This window comes from Salvelinus fontinalis, chromosome 16 (genome assembly GCF_029448725.1).
Source record: "Salvelinus fontinalis isolate EN_2023a chromosome 16, ASM2944872v1, whole genome shotgun sequence".
NCBI lineage: Eukaryota > Metazoa > Chordata > Actinopteri > Salmoniformes > Salmonidae > Salvelinus > Salvelinus fontinalis.
Genome location: NC_074680.1, coordinates 9990311 through 10010918, shown reverse-complemented (window position 1 = coordinate 10010918; position 20608 = coordinate 9990311). Strand labels below are relative to the sequence as shown.

The window sequence follows — 20608 nt, the reverse complement described above, 5'->3', positions numbered from 1 at the left end:
AACATTGTTATGATAGCCTATTGTTCAAAATCTATCTTTACAGAAATGTTGAGTTTTAATCCTCGCCTCTCTCTTGTCATTCAAGCCATTTCAGATGCAAAATCAGAGGCAAAATATCACTGTAGCACTACATACAAATAATTTTCCACTCTACTGTAGAGTAAATGCATAGAAGGCAAGCCCGTGCATGGGTGTCTAAGAAACCCCATTGACGAGACAAAACTCGCGGCGTGAACGTGGCAGCCATTTTACATCCTCAAGAGTGAATGAGTGGAGCTGAACTAGTGCCGGGAGTTGTACACTTTTCCTCTTGTAATTATCAAATTTTCCTTCCGAAATAATCAACACCATACAAGTTGGTGATCCATCGGCAGGTATGATGAATACTACTAACTGGTCACGTGATCATAGCACAATTTATAGCTAAAGTAGTTGAGCGTGTGGTGTTTCAAACAATGTGGAAACGGTTGGTTGGGACGGGTTCTCCAGACCGGCTTTTTGAAAATGGACTCTCCCTATGTGGCGGCACGTTGACAAACCACGAAGCTAGCTAGTTACCATACTACAAGGCCTCTCTCTGCTCTACATATGGACATGTCGAGCCGAATTAAGTCAACCATCAAGCCATATATGAGCTTTCGCGGTTTTAATGGTGTCTAACTCAGCCAAGTGGGATAATTATGCTACAACATGAATGACTTGATCATTGTCACTACCTAACTGAACTAGCCAACCAGGGAGCTAACCTCTGCGCGTAAACGTGCAAACTTCGAAAATTGCCTTTGTCAGATAGTTTTGATTCAACTCGCGAACTAACTACAGTTTAGCGTAACCAATTTGGCTAGGAAAACATGGTCGTCACTCCGCTAACGTTGCCTAGCTAGTATGGATAACTAGCTAGGTTTGTTATTGTGACTTGACAGGGTTGGAGGACCATGATTATTTAACTTAGCGTGCTATTATTTAGCTGGCTGCTGGGTAGCTAACGTTATGGATAACGCAGCTAGATGACGTTGGCTAACAATCTGAACACTTGTGGTTTATAGTTAACTAAATTAAGTTATATATAAACTCTAACGATGTTGCTTGACAAGTTTAGTTAGAGAATTGGGTAACGTTAGCTAGTAAGCAAACGTTACGTTATTTGCCTGCATTGAAGACTTTTTGCATGAGCACAAACTGAAATGGCTTCGCGTTAGACTGCTCCATTTACCCTAACTAGCCAAGTTAGCTAACTATCAGTGATTTGCAACACGTTATCAAACATTTTAACTAGATAGGTGTAACGTTAGCCTACCACACCATGTCATTTGCTCCTGCACAAATGCTTGCTGACTGTCTTGTTAGCTACCGGAAACGGGTGGCTTAGAGACTCTGTCGCGGTACTCTACCGAAGGAACACGTGTAGCTGCTAGCCAGGTAGTGCTCAAGTCTGCAATCAGTAGGCTAATTTATAATTTAGCGATCAGACCATGCCATTGTACGCAGCGGGAAATGAACGTGATGTTAGCGAACGTTAGCAGCTATAGCAGTGTTGTGCCAAGTTGTTATTCCAACACAGTCAAAGGCGGGAAATGTCATTACGTGTACACATTTTACCATGTAGCCTAGCTAACTCCTCATAAATTGCACATGCAAACGAAAATAAGTATAAGGTATGCAGTTATCCTAAATAGCAATTAATACTTTTATTAGGTGTCAGCATTTTCAGAATTGATACGGATATGCAAATTCCAATATCGTAATTGAAATGTGACCTGATTCCACTTAAGGGAACCCACATGTGTGCCTGTTGCGCATGACCCCCCCCCCCCCTCCCAAAAAAAGCTATCAACAGTCTTGCACTTGACCCAGGATTAATTTGGCTCATTGCATTTGCACAGATTTCTGGAGACATGGCCACAGAACATATTAATGGAAATGGTCCAGAAGAACCAATGGACACCACTGCTGCAGTTACCCATTCTGAACACTTCCAGACTTTATTAGAAGCTGGTTTACCACAGAAAGTTGCTGAAAAACTAGATGAAATTTACATAGCAGGTAAGGCACATTGAATATCCAGCATATTCGTACACAAATTTTACTTTTGCTATTGCATGTGCTGTCATATTTTACATTAACTTTGAATGTGGGAATTGGGATCCTCAAGCAACTTTTTGTGGTTTCCTACCAAAATGGGTACTGCAGTGTAATGGAAAAAAGAGAATTCATACACCACCAATATCGATGTGAAATAAATGTTTTGGGTACATGTCCATTGTCTTAAAGGTATATCTGGGCAGAGCACTGGTGTCACGGACACTTTGTGTTCTCAATAATTACAGTGTAGCAGCACAGATGAGTAAAGAGTTAGGCCACAGTTTAGCGGAGGTCTCTCTGGAAAGTCTCAGGCAGATGGGCACATGCAGCAACAATGGCAGCAGCTGTCGGTGGCTGGGACAGGTGATGGGCCCTCCAAAAGCAGAATGTGCACAAGCTCATTATGGGCGTACAGTGCACAGGACTGCCATATCAAGTTAAAACATAACGTCTGTTATGGTTAGTTCTGCAGACGTTGAAGAAAGTGCTTTTACTCAATGCACTTTGTCCAATTTAAAATATTGGTCTCCTGAGATGGTTCCTTTTCTCTGATTTATGTTATGCAAATTATTCAAATTTTAAGCAATCCCTAAAGAAGTCACAGAAATAAGTGAACTTTGATACCCCCAAACATGCATTGTGGCAAGACCCGTTTGAAAAGATGGCATCCCGTAGTTCTGTTCCTGCTAGTAACTGATGTTTTTTTTTTTATGTCCCTCAGGTTTGGTATCACACAGTGACCTAGATGATAGAGCGATTGAGGCTCTGAAAGAGTTCAACGAAGAAGGTGCTCTGCAAGTTCTGTTGCAGTTCAAGGACAGCGACCTCTCACATGTTCAGGTATGTATGGCGGGGGATGGTGGATTGATTGCATTGTGTGATCAAGTCTTGAAACAAAATGCTACCATTTCACCCTCTAAAGTGTACAGATTTTTCTTTAATCAACAGAACAAAAGTGCCTTTCTTTGTGGAGTTATGAAGACATCTAGACAGAGGGAGAAACAGGGTACCAAAGTCTCAGACTCCAATAAAGGACCAGATGAGGCCAAAATCAAAGTATGGTTTTAGCGAACATTCTTGATATAAGTGATAATGGAGACATGTCATCATTATCATATACTGTGCAGTTGTTCTCTGGAAGGCATTTGACCTCAATCATGTTATTTCAATAAACAGGCCCTGCTGGAGAGAACTGGCTACACGCTCGATGTGACAACAGGTCAGCGGAAGTATGGAGGCCCCCCTCCAGATTCTGCTCACACAGGGGCACAGCCCACAATTGGTACAGAGGTATGTCTCTACAATAATTCAATGGTGTGTTATAGTTTACTTCGGTGTGTATGATAGTGTTTCTGCATTCTGTGTCCAAATAATGAAAATATGTAATTTTTCCTGGAGTAACTCAGATTGTGCTGTTTTACTGCTAAGATCTGACTGGACACCCATTCATTCTGTATTTTGGAGATTTATTGTGTAACAATGACCCAAAGTTTCTTTCACACCAAGTTAACCTAATTTTGCTTTCATCTCAGATTTTTGTTGGCAAGATCCCTAGAGATCTATTTGAGGATGAGCTGGTCCCTCTGTTTGAGAAAGCCGGGCCCATTTGGGACCTGCGTCTGATGATGGACCCCCTCAGTGGCCTGAACAGAGGTTACGCCTTTGTCACTTTCTGCACTAAAGAGGCGGCGCAGGAGGCTGTCAAGCTGGTATGTACCACTTGTTGGAATCCTCTCTCATGATAGGAATGGAGAATTTAGCCCACCCAATCATGACATGTCATGCACTCTCTCATACCCACTCCCCTCTTTCCACAGTGTAACAACAATGAAATTCGACCCGGCAAACACATTGGTGTGTGCATCTCTGTGGCCAATAATAGACTATTCGTTGGCTCCATCCCCAAGAGTAAAACAAAAGAGCAGATTGTGGAAGAATTTGCCAAAGTCACAGGTAAGCAGCACCTCTTTTTGTTGAATGATCTTCTGGGACAAATTGACATTTTGCTTGGCCAGTCATATTCTGTCTTGACAAAGATTTATATTTACAGTGACAACAGTGTTTAAACATTGCCTTATGTTACTGAATGCAGCAATCATGATCAACTGCTAGTGTGTTAGATTGCATTTAGTCTGAGTTTGGGTTTATGTATGGTGTGCTATGTAAAGCTGGGCTATATTTGCTCAACAGTTTAATTGCTCATTTCCAGTGTCAGGGTTCAGTGTCCAAATGATGAAATACATCTATTCTATCCTGGAGTAACTCTGGTTACGCTGATAGTTTACCGCTAAGATCTGACTGGACACTTTGCACTTAACTGGGCACAAATCCGTGGTCTCAAGACTTGTCCAAAGAGAACAGCTGTGTCAAAGAAAGGGAACACTAAATGTTTTGACTAAACCGAAGGAAACATTCCATGAATGTGTGATATTTTGTTCTGCTGCCAACTATTCCAATAAGGTACTCTCTAGAGTAACTCCTTTCCATTCGTTTTTGCTTTGCATTTTTGCATGGAGAAGGAGCAAGCTTTCTTGTGCACTGATCACTGTTCAGCTAGGATACCCTTTATGCCTTTCCCCTTTTGCCTCTCTTTCAACAGAGGGTCTTAATGATGTCATACTGTACCATCAGCCAGAAGACAAGAAAAAGAACAGAGGCTTTTGCTTCCTGGAATATGAAGACCACAAAACTGCCGCTCAGGCCCGCCGCCGGCTGATGAGTGGCAAGGTCAAGGTGTGGGCGAATGTGGTGACTGTGGAGTGGGCTGACCCCATAGAAGACCCTGATCCTGAGGTCATGGCCAAGGTAAGTGGAGCAAAGTTAACAGGACTCATTTCGCCTGTGATAAATTGTTTTGTATTGTCTGTCCATTAAACCTGTGAAATATTTCAGAGTTAACATTGATTTGATTTCGACGCTGTTTACCAGGGAGTAAGAATGGAAGTAACCACCAGTGTATGACAGAGACACAGACTTTTCAAGTGTAATTGATAAGCCACTACCATTTTTCCTCCCAGGTGAAAGTGCTGTTTGTCCGAAACCTTGCGAGCACTGTAACGGAGGAAATACTTGAAAAGGCCTTCAGTCATTTTGGCAAGTTGGAGCGGGTGAAGAAGCTGAAAGACTACGCCTTCATCCACTTTGAGGAGAGAGAGAGCGCAGTCAAGGTACGTGCTGGAGTCTTTATATTACTCTAACCAAAATATCACAAAACTGGTAACAATGGCTGTTTTTTGTGTAGTTATTCAACTTGCCTCTTTTGACAGGCCTTGGCCGACCTGAATGGGAAAGACCTGGAGGGAGAGCACATTGAAATAGTCTTTGCAAAGCCACCTGACCAGAAGAGGAAAGAACGCAAAGCCCAGAGACAAGCGGCTAAGACACAAATGTAAGCAAAGACAATTGATTTTCAGTTACTTGAGGCCTGCAAATACGGGTCAAAATTATAGTTGCGTTGTTGGGCAGCCTTTCACCTTTGAATGATTGAATAGAAAAGTTAACGTGATCTAACAAGCGCAAATGCGTCCTGTACTGTTACTAAACAAGTGCATATCCTCTCCCCAGGTATGACGATTACTATTACTACGGCCCACCTCACATGCCACCTCCCACAAGAGGCAGAGGACGAGGCGGCGGCCGAGGAGGCTACTCTTACCCCCATGACTACTACGGCTATGAAGATTACTACGATTACTATGGCTACGACTACCACAACTACCGGGGTGGCTATGAAGACCCCTACTACGGCTATGAGGACTTCCAAGCTCCCGGCAGAGGACGAGGAGGGGCCCGAGGCGGAGCCCGTGGTGGTGCCACCCTATCCTCCCGGGGCCGTGGAGCTGCCACACCCAGGGGCAGAGTGGGTGGCTTTTCTCAGCGAGGTGGAAGTGGCCCTGGATCGAGCAGAGGTGTGCAGGGGACCAAAGGGGCACTGGGTAAATAGGGACTAGCTGTGTTGACAATGGTCAATAGCAAATGTTTGCTATCAGCTACAGAAAAATGCAAACATACTATTTGGGCAGGACTGCCCCCCCCCACAACCTTAAACAAATGTTTTCAACCTGCATTAATTTCTTCCTTATGGCATAAATTGACCATAGTTCGCTATTTACATTCTGTGTAAAATATAGGCCTTGAAAGTAAGGAATCATAAAGATGCAGACCTGCCAACCGGGACATATCTTGCGTACCATGCACGCAATTTGATGTCAAAGTACGCTGGTACGAAAAACAACCCTAAAATAAATAGGCTTCTAGTTGGCACACTGTGGTTTTTGACAACTGATCCAATCCACTTCATCCATTGATACTACTGATGTGTGAGGGAAAAAGGCAGGGAAAATGGAGAACGAACTGTTTGTCGACTACATTTTCCAGAATTGTATGTGTTAGTTAGTTACAGCGTTTAGCGAGAACACTTTCTTGGCCGCACATGCTTTGATCTCTGCAAAGGTAGTAGGCGCGAGCGCATTGATGAGCAAGGAAACGGTGAAGTGTTGGGGTAGTTCAGTGCACGTCGCTGTGTGGATGGCAATATACATGGCAGAGAGAACTTTTCTGCTAATACCGTCCTTCACAGAAAGTTATGTTAAAGATTAGTAAGCCTATGTTAATTAGTCAGTTCTTGGTCTGTCCTCTTGATATAGCTTTCAACAGTAGGCTGCTAATGACGTGATAATAGTCAGTTCGCCAATGACCAAGGTATGTTGAATGAATGGCAGCCTAGTAGTCCGACCTAATTTGATGGATTATGTCAGGGATGGAGATCTGAAACAAGCTGAAAGGCCTAGTTCAGTTTCATATTCCAAATAGCCTATAGTAAACCCGACTACTGAATGTTATATTGCATCCAGTAATTTAATTATATTCCGAATTTTCTCTCCAAGCTAAATTAAGCCAGTTTTACACTTTCACTAGACTATCCACATAAAGACACCTATTAATTAGAATAATCATTACCCCTAAATTCAACATAGGAAAAAAATAATTTAGGATCAAACAAGACTTCTGTTGACTATATTGTTTGATGAACTTTAAGACTATGTTTCGGGAAATGGCAGTTACAGGTGTTTCAAAAATTATAAATCCTCTAACTTCCTCTGGACCTCCCCCTACCCAACCGTAGGTCTACATCAGCACCACCTTGTCAGAAAATTCTAGAGAGAGCCCTGATTTTGTACATTTTAGACATATTTCTAGTTATCTACTGGAGAGCAACCACTTACCAAGTACCCATAACAGTCTATAGTCTACCATTCCTACTGAGCCAGTCTTCTGCCAACATTATTAGGCAAAAAAAGGTGTATTTGCCTATAATTTGAGCAGTGTGGGTGTCGACGCGGGCTGTTATGGGAGCTGGGGGTGCCGCCGCCACACTGAAGTGGTACCCGTAAAAAATTATTCAAGGTTGGCAGGTCTGCAGACGTCACCATTTTATTCCTTGTCTTTTGAAAGCTGAGCCTCACATTCAAATGGTAATTTTCAATGTACAGATTTGTATTTAGCTTTCGGTGTCCAAATGATGAAAATATGTATATTCTATCTTGGATTAAGTCTGGTTACGCTGATAGTTTACCGTGAAGATCTGACTGGCATTATTTTTTTAAATTTCTGTCATTGTCTTTAGACTTCCTCAAATTAGTGATGGGTATGTATACCTATTCTCAACATTTCAAAACACACCTGACTTTTGGCCTTAGGTCTAAACCTTAACAGGTGTCACCTTTCAGAGCACTAATTGAAAGGTCTGCTCCTCTGCAGATTTAAGGTCACCCTAATCTAGTGTTTTTTTTTACATGATTGAATGTCATTAGTTCTGTGTTGTGTTTTTTTTTTTATTATTATTTTGAATTCCATTCCAATTCTGTCTATTTGCTTGGTCAGCAGGGAAAAGGGGTCGAGGCCGGTCCTGACCTGTCACTATGAAGACTGACTTACTGTGTTGGGTTACACCAGAAGCTGCAATGGATACGGATGGAGAAGTCAGCAAAATGGTCCAATATTCCAGCCTTACAGAAGCATCTCCCCCAAACTGCCACCTAAACAATCAGTGGATTATTTAGAAAAACTTGCCTCCCCCTGTATGCCCCACACCCCCCCCCCCCAAAAATGCCATTTTAAATAATTATTGAAGACTTTGCACTTTTTAAGTTTCTTAGTTTGAAGTGGCTCAAAGGAGCTTGATGCTATTGTATATTTTTGTGCTAATCACAATTTTTATTGTTGGAATATCCCTGTTAATCTTAATCGTTTGATTTGGATGTTTGAAGAGAACATTTGCAGGTTTTAGGTGTAACCACCTGGCATGGATAAGTCAGGCATTCCAGGAAAGTGGTTATTTTCAGAACTTGTCTTTTTTAAAGGGTTGGTTAACTACCTCAGTACAGAGGATTAAACTACCCAGCCTGTACTGTAAATAGGGAAACTATATTGATGAAAGCAGGGCTTGTTTCCTACAAAATATGCACAAGAGCAGCAGCAGAACCGAAAGGACTTGCTGCAGCTCTGACATGGCAAACAGTCAAACTGGGCATGCAAAAATAATCTCATATGATGAGCCTGAACAAGCCCTGCTTTTATCCTATTTTGAACTGAATAAGACACCTTGCTTCTTCAGATTATTGTAGTTACTGGTTGTATAGTTTGGAAAATGAGACTGGAGGAGACTGAACTATTCATCCGGTTTTGTACACTGTTAACTCCCTCAATAAAATAATTACAACCACCTTTTGAAAAAATGTTAGCAGTTGGTGGCCAACCACGTTTTTGCATTCCTGCAAATAAATTGTTTTATACTGTAAAATGGAGGTGAGTGTAACTTATTTTTGTAATAAAGTTTTTGATTTCTATCTGTGTCTTACTCTCTGTATGACATCTTGTTAAACCATGTCACACATTTTATGCACTGATTATAGCTTTCTGATGCACATCACACAGTCACTGAGTGTACTTTCTCATTCCCAGGGAGTCTTCAACTAGAGGTGCATGTGTAACGTCACTATCCTGTGATTTCAATTGAATCATTACATTCAGTTATAATAAGCACTTCGTTGACAGTGAGTACTGCTGCCACGCATGTTAGTCGTTTGCTGCTAGCCTGCCACTACACGAAATCAGTACTGTAGCGATGTGATTAGATTTTGGAATACTGTATATTCACCGTTATGTTCGCAGGGGGCATGGCAGGTAAAGTGGGATATAAAAATAACGACAAGAATGTTGCATGATCCCATAATGAACCGGATGTGACATCAGCCTGACCGTCCAGTTATTTTAACGACGAAAACACGTACGCGTGCTGAAGTTGGATGGACATTGATAATAATGATATTCAGAAGTATATAGACGGTGAACGCATGTGAAGCCTTTATTGACTCGACTGGTTACACAGGTTTACAGCAGACTGGCGCGTGCCCTGCACACGTCAAAGACCGTGCGCATGTCAATGGGTGCGCTGCGTGCAGTATAGAGAGGGGATGTTGACGTTTGGCTAGCATGATGATAGATAGCGTTTCAAACATCAACTAGCTAGCTTGACTAATCCTGCATATTTGATTGTGGTGAGTATAGACGACACATTATCAAATTGCACCGTTATTCTGCCTAGCCTAGGTATATGACGTTTCTAACATCGCACTTATTTGTCGCAGTGTTTATCATGGAAGGTCCTCCATTGCTCTCCAGTGAAAGTGCAACATAACTACGTGATTATAATTACTTGTGTACGTTGTCCATCCTGACAATGGGATGCATCAGAGTCTACCTGCAGAAGATGAGGCACAGGATGAAGCTGGACCTATTGAGAGAACTGGGCCGGCAGTATCCAGTCTTCTGCTTCCTTCTACTTGTCTTGCTCTTATCCACTGTTTTGTTGAACAGGTATGTACAAATAGGCCTACTGTATGCTTACAATGTTTCACACGTTTACAAATTGTAGGCAAGCCTACAATAAAACAGACTATTGCATGATGCTCAGGATCACGAATAGGCAGTATTTGCATCAGTTGAGTTAGCATATCGATTTAGGAATGACTGAGGTAAACTAATGAGTCATAATACATTCCCAATGTAAGCGTATGTGTAAAATGTTATTGAATTCACAGATATCTGCACATTATTATGGTTTTCTGGTCGTTCCTGGCTGGCGTTGTCACATTCTACTGCTCTCTTGGCCCAGAGACTCTGTTGCCTAATATCTTACTGTCTATAAAGCCAAAGACCAAGGTAGGTTTACCTTATGTACAGAAAATATACACCTGTAACTAGAGGTTGACCGATTTTATGATTTTTCAACGCCCATACTGATTATTAGAGGACCAAAAAAAGCCGATACCGATTAATCTGACAATGTAATTTTTTTATTTGTGTGTATATATACAACAATACTCAATGAACACTTATTTTAACTTTAATATAATACATCAACTTTATTTAGTCTCAAATAAATAATGAAACATGTTCAATTTGGTTTAAATAATGCAAAAACACAAGTGTTGGAGAAGAAAGTAAAAGTGCAATATGTGCCATGTAGAAAAGCTAGTGTTTTTAAGTTTCTTGCTCAGAACATGAGAACATATGAAAGCTGGTGGTTCAATATTCCCAGTTCTTCAATATTCCCAGTTAAAGAAGTTTTAGGTTCTAGTTATTATAGAAATTGAGACGTGTCGACTATTTCTCTCTATAGCATTTGTATTTCATATACCTTTGACTATTGGATGTTCTTATAGGCACTTTAGTATTGCCAGCCTAATCTCAGGAGTTGATAGGCTTGAAGTCATAAACAGCACTGTGCTTCAAGCATTACTAAGAGCTGCTGGCAAACGCAGTAAAGTGCTGTTTGAATGAATGCTTACGAGCTTGCTGCTGCCTACCACCGCTCGGTCTGACTGCTCTATCAAATATCAAATCATAGACTTAATTATAATAAACACACACAAATAAAAGCCTTTGGTCATTTAATATGGTCAAATCCGGAAACTATCATTTCAAAAACAAAACGTTTAGTATTTCAGTGAAATACGGAACCATTACGTATTTTGTCGAACGGTTGGCAACCCTAAGTCTAAATACTGCTGTTACACTGCACAACCTTCAATATTTTGTCATAATTATGTAAAATTCTGGCAAATTAATTACGGTCTTTGTTAAGAAGAAACACTGTTCGCAACGAGCAGTTGGCCCAAACTGTTGCATATACCCTGACACTGCTTGCACTGAACGCAAGAGAAGTGACACAATTTCCCTAGTGACTATTGCCCGCTAACATGAATTTCTTTTAACTAAATATGCAGGTTTTAAAAAATATATACTTCTGTGCATTGATTTTAAGAAAGGCATTGATGTTTATGGTGAGGTACATTTGTGCCAGGATTGTGCTTTTTTCGCGAATTCGAATTTGTTAAATCATCACCCGTTTGGCGAAGTTGAAGTAGACTGTAATTCGATGATAAATTAACAGGCACCACATTTGATTATATGCAACGCAGTACAAGCTAATTAACCTAGTATTATCATCAACCATGTGTAGTTAGATTTCTTTTTATAAGATAAGTTTAATGCTAGCTAGCAACTTACCTTGGCTCCTTGCAGCCACAAGGTCCTTTTGACGCTGCACTCGCGTAACAGGTGGTCAGCCTGCAACGCAGTTTCCTCGTGGATTGCAATGTAATCGGCCATAATCGGCGTCCAAAAAGGCCGATTACCGATTGTTATGAAAACTTGATGTCGGCCCTAATTAATCGGTCGACCTCTACCTGTAACTATATATTTACTTATAGTCCAGGTTGATAGAGGGTGGTATTGTATCTGTCAGCAGGACCAACAAGAGTTGTTTCCCTTGGGTCACAGCTGTGCAGTCTGCGGGAAAATAAAGTGTAAAAGGCACAGGTGAGATCACTGCTCCAAAAATACTGTATGTGAATGAATGTTTATTAGGATGTTGGCCTTATTGTATTTATGTGGAATTGAGAGTGAATAATATTGCTTGATGTTCCTACTGTTGGGTCTCTGTGAGTTTACTGTTCATCTCTCTCTATTAATTTGACAAAATAGTGCAGGAATTCCATATACCTTACTATTTTGATGTTCACATTCATTGATTGGAGTTGTTGATTTTGTCTATCACCCGTCTGTTAAATGACGTTTTACTGCACCCCCAGTGGCAAAAGAGTATACTGAAGCACATAATGGAATTGAAAGTGTCCCACATTGGTAATTTGGCTAGACGAGACAACAGAGTGAACTAATGGGTTTTATCAATATTTCACAGACTAATTGAAAACAAAAAGTGGAAATTAATTGTCATTATGTACAGTACCAGTCAAAAGTTTGGACACACCTACTCATTCCAGGGTTTTTCTTAATTTTTAAAAACTATTTCTACATTCTAGAATAATAGTGAAGACATCAACATTATGAAATAACACATATGGAATTATGTAGAAACCAAAAAGTGTTAAACAAATCAAAATATATTTGAGATTCTTTGAAGGAGCCCCCTTTGCCTTGATGACAGCTTTGCACACTCCTGGCATTCTTTCAAACAGCTTCATGATGTAGTCACCTGGAATGCATTTCAATTAACGGGTGTGCCTTGTTAAAAATTAATTTGTGGAATTTCTTTCCTTCTTAATGCATTTGAGCCAATAAGTTGTGTTGTGACAAGTTAGGGGTGGTATATAGAATATATCCCTATTTGAGAAAAGACCAAGTCCATATTATTGCAAGAACAACTCAAATAATCAAAGAGAAACGACAGTCCATGATTACTCTCATGAGGACTGCCACAGGAAAGGAAGACCCAGCGTTACCTCTGCTACAGAGTATGAGTTCATTAGAGTTAACTGCACCTCAGATTGCAGCCCAAATAAATGGTTCACAGAGTTCAAATAACAGACACATCTCAACATCAACTGTTCAGAGGAGACCGCGTGAATCAGACCTTCATGGTCGAATTTCTGCAAAGAAACCACTACTAAAAGACACCAATAAGAAGAAGATACTTGCCTGGGCCAAGAAACACGAGCAATGGACATTAGACCGGTGGAAATCTGTCCTTTGGTCTGAGTCCAGTGTTGGAGTGCTGCATCAGATGACCTGGCTTCAACAATCACCAAACTTTCACCCAATTGAGATGGTTTGGGATGAGTCAGACCGCAGAGTGACGGAAATGCAGCCAACAAGTGCTCAGCATATGGGGGAACTCCTTCAAGACTGTTGGAAAAGCATTCATCATGAAGCTGGTTGAGAGAATGCCAAGAGTGTGCAAAACTATTTTTTTTAAATCTTTTTTTTGGGGGGGGGGGGTTACTACATGATTCCATGTGTTATTTCATAGTTTTGATTTCTTCACTATTATTCTACAATGTAGAAAAGAGTACAAATAAAGAGAAACCCTTGAATGAGTAGGTGTGTCCAGAATTTTGACTGGTGCTCTATGTAAATAATGTTCTATTGACAGACCAACATTACTATTGGAGAACTATCAACCATGGCTGGACTTGAAAGTTCCCTCCAAAGTGGATGCCTCTCTATCAGAGGTATGGGACACTGGATCAAACTCATTTTATTTTGTGTCTTCTGGAAAGTGCTTCTGTCATTCTAAGATGTGATATGTTTTTGCTCTGTTTCAAGGTTCTGGAACTGGTTCTTGAAAACTTTGTGTATCCCTGGTATAGGTTTGTTACTGTATATTACTCACAAGTGCTCCGTGTTGCATTAAATACATCCTCTGGCATGGTATATGCAGACATATGACCATTTATTTTAATTTTTTTCCCCCTGTGAAGGGATATCACAGACGATGAGGCGTTTGTGGATGAGCTGAGAGTGACTCTGCGTTTCTTTGCCGCTGTGCTCGTACGTCGAACTCAAAAGGTGAAACAAACAGAATTTAGACTATTCTAGATATCAGATGATTTTTAAAGATATATTTTTTTTTTATAATACACTGCTCAAAAAAATAAAGGGAACACTTAAACAACACAATGTAACTCCAAGTCAATCACACTTCTGTGAAATCAAACTGTCCACTTAGGAAGCAACACTGATTGACAATAAATGTCACATGCTGTTGTGCAAATGGAATAGACAAAAGGTGGAAATTATAGGCAATTAGCAAGACACCCCAAAAAAGTAGTGATTCTGAAGATGGTGACCACAGACCACTTCTCAGTTCCTATGCTTCCTGGCTGATGTTTTGGTCACTTTTGAATGCTGGCGGTGCTCTCACTCTAGTGGTAGCATGAGACGGAGTCTACAACCCACACAAGTGGCTCAGGTAGTGCAGTTCATCCAGGATGGCACATCAATGCGAGCTGTGGCAAAAAGGTTTGCTGTGTCTGTCAGCGTAGTGTCCAGAGCATAGAGGCGCTACCAGGAGACAGGCCAGTACATCAGGAGACATGGAGGAGGCCGTAGGAGGGCAACAACCCAGCAGCAGGACCGCTACCTCCGCCTTGTGCAAGGAGGTGCACTGCCAGAGCCCTGCAAAATGACCTCCAGCAGGCCACAAATGTGCATGTGTCAGCATATGGTCTCACAAGGGGTCTGAGGATCTCATCTCGGTACCTATTGGCAGTCAGGCTACCTCTGGCGAGCACATGGAGGGCTGTGCGGCCCCAAAAAGAAATGCCACCCCACACCATGACTGACCCATCGCCAAACCGGTCATGCTGGAGGATGTTGCAGGCAGCAGAACGTTCTCCACGGCGTCTCCAGACTCTGTCCCGTCTGTCACATGTGCTCAGTGTGAACCTGCTTTCATCTGTGAAGAGCACGGGGCGCCAGTGGCGAATTTGCCAATCTTGGTGTTCTCTGGCAAATGCCAAACGTCCTGCACGGTGTTGGGCTGTAAGCACAACCCCCACCTGTGGACGTCGGGCCCTCATACCACCCTCATGGAGTCTGTTTCTGACCGTTTGAGCAGACACATCCACATTTGTGGCCTGCTGGAGGTCATTTTGCAGGGCGCTGGCAGTGCACCTCCTTGCACAAAGGCGGAGGTAGCGGTCCTGCTGCTAGGTTGTTGCCCTCCTACGGCCTCCTCCACGTCTCCTGATGTACTGGCCTGTCTCCTGGTAGCGCCTCCATGCTCTGGACACTACGCTGACAGACACAGCAAACCTTTTTGCCACAGCTCGCATTGATGTGCCATCCTGGAGGAACTGCACTACCTGAGCCACTTGTGTGGGTTGTAGACTCCGTCTCATGATACCACTAGAGTGAGAGCACCGCCAGCATTCAAAAGTGACCAAAACATCAGCCAGGAAGCACAGGAACTGAGAAGTGGTCTGTGGTCACCACCTGCAGAATCACTACTTTTTTGGGGGTGTCTTGCTAATTGCCTATAATTTCTACCTTTTGTCTATTCCATTTGCACAACAGCATGTGAAATTTATTGACAATCAGTGTTGCTTCCTAAGGGGACAGTTTGATTTCACAGAAGTGTGATTGACTTGGAGTTACATTGTGTTGTTTAAGTGTTCCCTTTATTTTTTTGAGCAGTGTATTTATGTCCTATGTTCTTTCTCAGGTTGATATCCCAGGTCTTATCACGGCCAAACTGCTTAAAGTTTCCATGAAGCACATTGAAATAATAACCAAAGCAAGGCAAAAAGGTAATCATCTTAATTTTTAAATATCTTTTACTGCCAGAGTTCTTTCCAAAGAGTGGAACTTTGGACCCTTGACTTGTTTCTACCCCCTAGTGAAGAACGCTGAGTATCTGCAGCAAGCAGCACTGGAGGAGTACGGCCCTGACCTGCACGTGGCACTACGCAGTCGCAGAGACGAGCTCCTCTACCTCAGGAAGTTGACTGAGATGCTCTTCCCCTATATTTTGCCCCCCAAAGCCTGTGACTGCAGGTAACATGGCACCATATTTCTTGAGGCAATATAGGTCATTGTCTCCTGGGTTGTGTTCCATTAGGGCACACTGTTATGACAGAAAACAAAATGTAGAATTTCTTATTAGTTTATCAGATAGTGCCTTCTTGTTTCGGGGAGTTTCTGTTTCATGCTAACTGTATACGAACCCGGTCTCTGTTTTCCCATTTCTCTCTTTCATACCCGTCTCTCCATTATCCTCAGATCGCTTACTCTTCTGATAAGAGAGGTGTTGGCTGGCTCTGTTTTCCTCCCTGCCTTGGACTACCTGGCTGATCCTGTAAGTGCTTTGTAGCCATGAAACATGTTTATTTTAGAAAATATAGGTTAAGAAAATGTATTTCACCTTTATTTAACCAGGTAAGCTAGTTGAGAACACGTTCTCATTTACAACTGCGACCTGGCCAAGATGAAGCAAAGCAGCACGACAGAAACAACAACACAGAGTTACACATGGAATAAATGAGCGTACAGGCAATAACGCAATAGAAAAAAAAGAAAGTCTATATACAGTGTGTGCAAATGGCATGAGGAGGTAAGGCAATAAATAGGCCATAGTAGCAAAGTAATTAATTTAGCAGATTAACACTGGAGTAATAGAGGATGATGATTAGATGATGGTGTGTAAGTAGTGATATTGGTGTGCAAAAGAGCAGCAAAGTAAATAAAAACAATATGGGGATGAGGTAGGTAGATTGGATGGGCTATTTACAGATAGACTATGTACAGGTGCAGCGATCGATTAGCTGCTCAGATAGCTGATGTTTAAAGTTAGTGAGGGAAATGTAAGTCTCCTGCTTCAGCAATTTTTGCAATTCGTTCCAGTCACTGGCAGCAGAGAACTGGAAGGAAAGGCAGCCAAAGGAGGTGTTGGCTTTGGGGATGACCAGTGAGATATACCTGCTGGAGCGCATGCTACGGGTGGGTGTTGTTATCGTGACCAGTGAGCTGAGATAAGGCGGCGCTTTACCTAGCATAGACTTATAGATGACCTGGAGCTAGTGGGTCTGGCGACGAATATGTAGCGAAGGCCAGCCGACTAGAGCAAACAGGTCGCAGTGGTGGGTGGTATAAGGCGCTTTGGTAACAAAACGGATGGCACTGTGATAGACTGCATCCAATTTGCTGGGTAGAGTATTGGAAGCTAGTCGGGTGGGCTGGTGCGGGCAGCGAACGGTTGAAAATCATGCATTTATTTTTGCTAGCGTTTAAGAGCAGCTGGAGGCCACAGAAGGAGTTTTGTGTGGCATTGAAGCTCGTTTGGAGGTTAGTTAACACAGTGTCCAAAGAAGGGCCAGATGTATGCAGAATGGTGTCGTCTGCGTAGAGGTGGATCAGGGAATCACCCGCAGCAAGAGCGACATTGTTGATATATACAGAGAAAAGAGTCGGCCCGAGAATTGAACCCTGTGGTACCCCCATAGAGACTGCTAGAGGTCCGGACAACAGGCCCTCCGATTTTACACACTGAACCCTGTCTGCGAAGTAGTTGGTGAACCAGGCGAGGCAGTCATTTGAGAAACTGAGGCTATTGAGTCTGCCGATAAGAATACGGTGATTGACAGAGTCGAAAGCCTTGGCCAGGTCGATGAATACGGCTGCACAGTATTGTCTTTTATCGATGGCGGTTATGATATCGTTTAGTACCTTGAGCGTGGCTGAGGTGCACCTGTGACCAGCTCGGAAACCGGATTGCACAGCGGAGAAGGTACGGTGGGATTTGAAATGGTCAGTGATCTGTTTATTAACTTGGCTTTCAAACACTTTAGAAAGGCAGGGCAGGATAGATATAGGTCTGTAACAGTTTGGGTCTAGAGTGTCACCCCCTTTGAAGAGGGGGATGACCGCGGCAGCTTTCCAATCTTTAGGGATCTCGGACGAAACCAAAGAAAGGTTGAACAGACTGGTAATAGGGGTTGCAACAATGGCGGCGGATAATTTTAGAAAGAGAGGGTCCAGATTGTCTAGCCCAGCTGATTTGTACGGGTCCAGGTTTTGGATTGTTGTTTTCAGGCTTGATATAATTTGCAAGTCTTTCCAAGGACATAAACAAGCCAGAATGGGCATAGATTTTCTGTTGTAAATCAATGCTCATTCCCATTTTAGGACACCGTGAACCATTTGCTTCTCATATTCATCGACAACTCTCCTCCCGAGGCCGCCATGGAGCCCAGCTCAACCTTGGTTCACTTCCTGCACAAGTACTCTGACGTTCGCAACAAGAAGCCCTCTGTAAGTAGCCAAGTAACCCATCCTTTCCCCCTCTTCTCCCCATATACTGCCCTTCCAAACCACTCATCTTCTCCCCTCTTTCTCAGGTGCTGAAGCTGGAGCTGAAGGAGATCAGGGAGCAGCAGGACCTGCTCTTCCGCTTCATGAACTTCCTCAAGCAGGAGGGGGCCGTGCACGTTCTCCAGTTCTGCCTCACTGTGGGTAAGCAGGCTTTGGCCATTCGCCATTATCCCAGATATAGATCAATACAGACTGACAACTATGTAGTAGCCCAGAAACTCCCCCCTTCCCAGTGTTTGGACAGTCTGAAGGAAAATGGATAAGTGTAGGGTGTCCAATCAAAAAGGCATCTTTTGACCAATGGTTAAAATATGTTAATTGTGTAGATACTTTTCTAACTAAACAAGTGGTCCAAACCTCATGTCTGTATCATGATTCGTTCAAAGTTATTGGAGTTTTTACCCTTGTAGGATGGCCAGAATTAGGGTTAATAAATCAATGGAGGCCAGAGGTAAAATATTTTGTCAAAAATCTGGGAAATGACATTACTGGCGATCTGACAGGCTCACTTTCCTGTTGATTTTTCTTCTCGAATCCGCAGGACTTAAAACAATATAGAGGTAAGATGGATATCGATTTTGAGACTTGACAATTAGTACACCCTAATAATTAAAAGTAATACGCTATGAAAGCGACGTGTTATTTACGAGCAAGATGGTGGCATAGGAGTTTTGCTCACTCTTGTGCAAAGTTTTTAAATGCTAATTTTAGTGTTCTTTTGACCATCTGAACTAATCGCGTACAAGAATGAGCGCTGAAATGCCTGCCGAGAGAAATATCAACATGTTGGAGCCGACTACTCCGTCTCTGTCTACAAATCAAGAAGATAAGAAATAAAGCTGTTAGCATCCCTCTGTACATGGGTCTACAGGGATGCAGCTCCCCGTCAAAGAGGAGTTGGTTCTATCTCACTTGCTCCTGATGTCGGGAAGGCTTGCTGAGCTAAAAGAGTCTATCCGAAATGTGCACTGATGTAAAAACTACTAAAGTCACAGTGATCGCCATCCTCACAGACATCGAATCATTCAAGATGAAATTCACTAAATTTGAGATTGAAATTGCGAAGGTAACCAGTCCGGCACAACACAATCAGCCCGCACAGACACAATACAAGCGGAACAGCGTGAACACCATGATATCAACATCAATGCGGAGAACATCCAGGGCATGACGGATCTTTTAGCCGAGATGGAGGATTATTCATGCCGCTCATCCCTACGCCTGGTCTCGCTTTCTGAGACCCAGGAGGGTAGCGACGCTATTTCATTCCTGCAGAAGCCGCTACCTGTGGGGCTCTTCAGCCTATTATCCCGCGGGGTGATTGAGATGGAACGCAAACACCGCATCTACACTAGACCGCGTCTATACTGCGTTGTGGTAATATTATTTTCCCTAAAACATGCCATTTAATCTGTATGGGTCTTTTTCTTTTGCTCATAGTCTTTCATTTTGAGGCCTGAGCATGAGAGGAAAGTATCAGAGTATTCTAAAGTCTTCTATTTATTATAATAAAATTGCATACCCTTATGTGAACTTCCTTTTTTTCTGCTTCACTGCATCTTTTCCTTGGAGTCTTGAGGCTGGTTTATATTATGAGTGTAGCGGTTTCACTCGGCAGTGGATTTAGTTTATATCTAATATAGAAGAACATTATACCTTTTTTGTTGTTGTTTATGGTTTGCATGGGGTACCCATATTGTCAGCATATGGTGGTATCTGGTGCCCACGGGGGTATGACTCAGCATCTGCATGTCACCAATGCATGGGGAAAGGGAAAGAGCAGGTAGTATTAATGGATTGTTGTGTGACCTACACTGAGTGTACAGAAAATTAAGAACACCTTCCTAATATTGAGTTGCACCCTCCCGTTTTGCCCTCAGAACAACCCCAATTAATCGAGGCATGGACTCTACAAGGTGTCAAGCGTTCCACAGGGATTCTTGCGCATGTTGAATCCAATGTTTCCCACAGTTGTGTCAAGTTGGCTTGATGTCCTTTGGGTGGTGGATCATTGTTGATAAACACGGGAAACTGTTGAGTGTGAAAAACCCAGCAGCTTTGCAGTTCTTGACACAAACCGGTGCACCTGGCACCTACTACCATACCCCGTTCAAAGGCACTTAAATATCTTGTCTTGCCCATTCACCCTCCGAATGGCACACATACACAATCCATGTCTCAATTGTGTCAAGGCTTGTCAATCCTCCTTTAACCTGTCTCCTCTCCTTCATCTACACTGATTTGAAGTGGATTTTACAGGTGACCTCAATAAGGGATCATAGCTTTCACCTGGATTCACCTGGTCAGTCTATGCCATGGAAAGAGCTCTTATTGTTAATGTTTTTGTACA

General features: G+C 42.4%; 2 protein-coding genes across 9 annotated transcripts in view; both read left to right on the top strand.

Moving 5' to 3' along the window:
* The first annotated feature begins 236 nt into the window (after positions 1–236).
* Positions 237–8930, top strand: LOC129812615 (heterogeneous nuclear ribonucleoprotein Q-like). 4 transcript variants are annotated; one of them, XM_055864330.1, is made up of 12 exons: positions 237–374; positions 1884–2043; positions 2804–2922; positions 3031–3138; positions 3259–3372; positions 3615–3791; positions 3900–4035; positions 4682–4887; positions 5100–5249; positions 5349–5470; positions 5647–5990; positions 7969–8930. In XM_055864330.1, exons 2-12 carry the CDS (start codon positions 1896–1898, stop codon positions 7992–7994), a joined length of 1650 nt encoding a protein of 549 aa, XP_055720305.1. In that variant the 5' UTR covers positions 237–374; positions 1884–1895; the 3' UTR covers positions 7995–8930. The 4 variants fall into 4 exon arrangements, with proteins under 4 accessions (XP_055720305.1, XP_055720304.1, XP_055720303.1 ...); XM_055864329.1 differs by having other exon boundaries at positions 7966–8930; XM_055864328.1 differs by having other exon boundaries at positions 5647–6017; positions 7966–8930.
* A 388-nt stretch (positions 8931–9318) lies between these two features.
* Positions 9319–20608, top strand: part of LOC129812614 (sorting nexin-14-like) — a 29788-nt gene continuing 18498 nt past the window's right edge. For 2 of the 5 annotated variants that reach the window (XM_055864327.1, XM_055864326.1), the window contains exons 1-12: positions 9322–9641; positions 9732–9960; positions 10185–10305; positions 11894–11967; positions 13541–13619; positions 13714–13757; positions 13869–13956; positions 15614–15698; positions 15789–15945; positions 16171–16246; positions 18073–18198; positions 18285–18399. In XM_055864327.1, the coding sequence (XP_055720302.1) occupies positions 9824–9960; positions 10185–10305; positions 11894–11967; positions 13541–13619; positions 13714–13757; positions 13869–13956; positions 15614–15698; positions 15789–15945; positions 16171–16246; positions 18073–18198; positions 18285–18399 (1102 nt within the window). In that variant the 5' untranslated portion in view covers positions 9322–9641; positions 9732–9823. Of the gene's footprint in view, positions 9642–9731; positions 9961–10184; positions 10306–11893; positions 11968–13540; positions 13620–13713; positions 13758–13868; positions 13957–15613; positions 15699–15788; positions 15946–16170; positions 16247–18072; positions 18199–18284; positions 18400–20608 lie in introns of all 5 variants that reach the window. The other 3 variants (XM_055864325.1, XM_055864324.1, XM_055864323.1) reach the window with 3 other exon arrangements.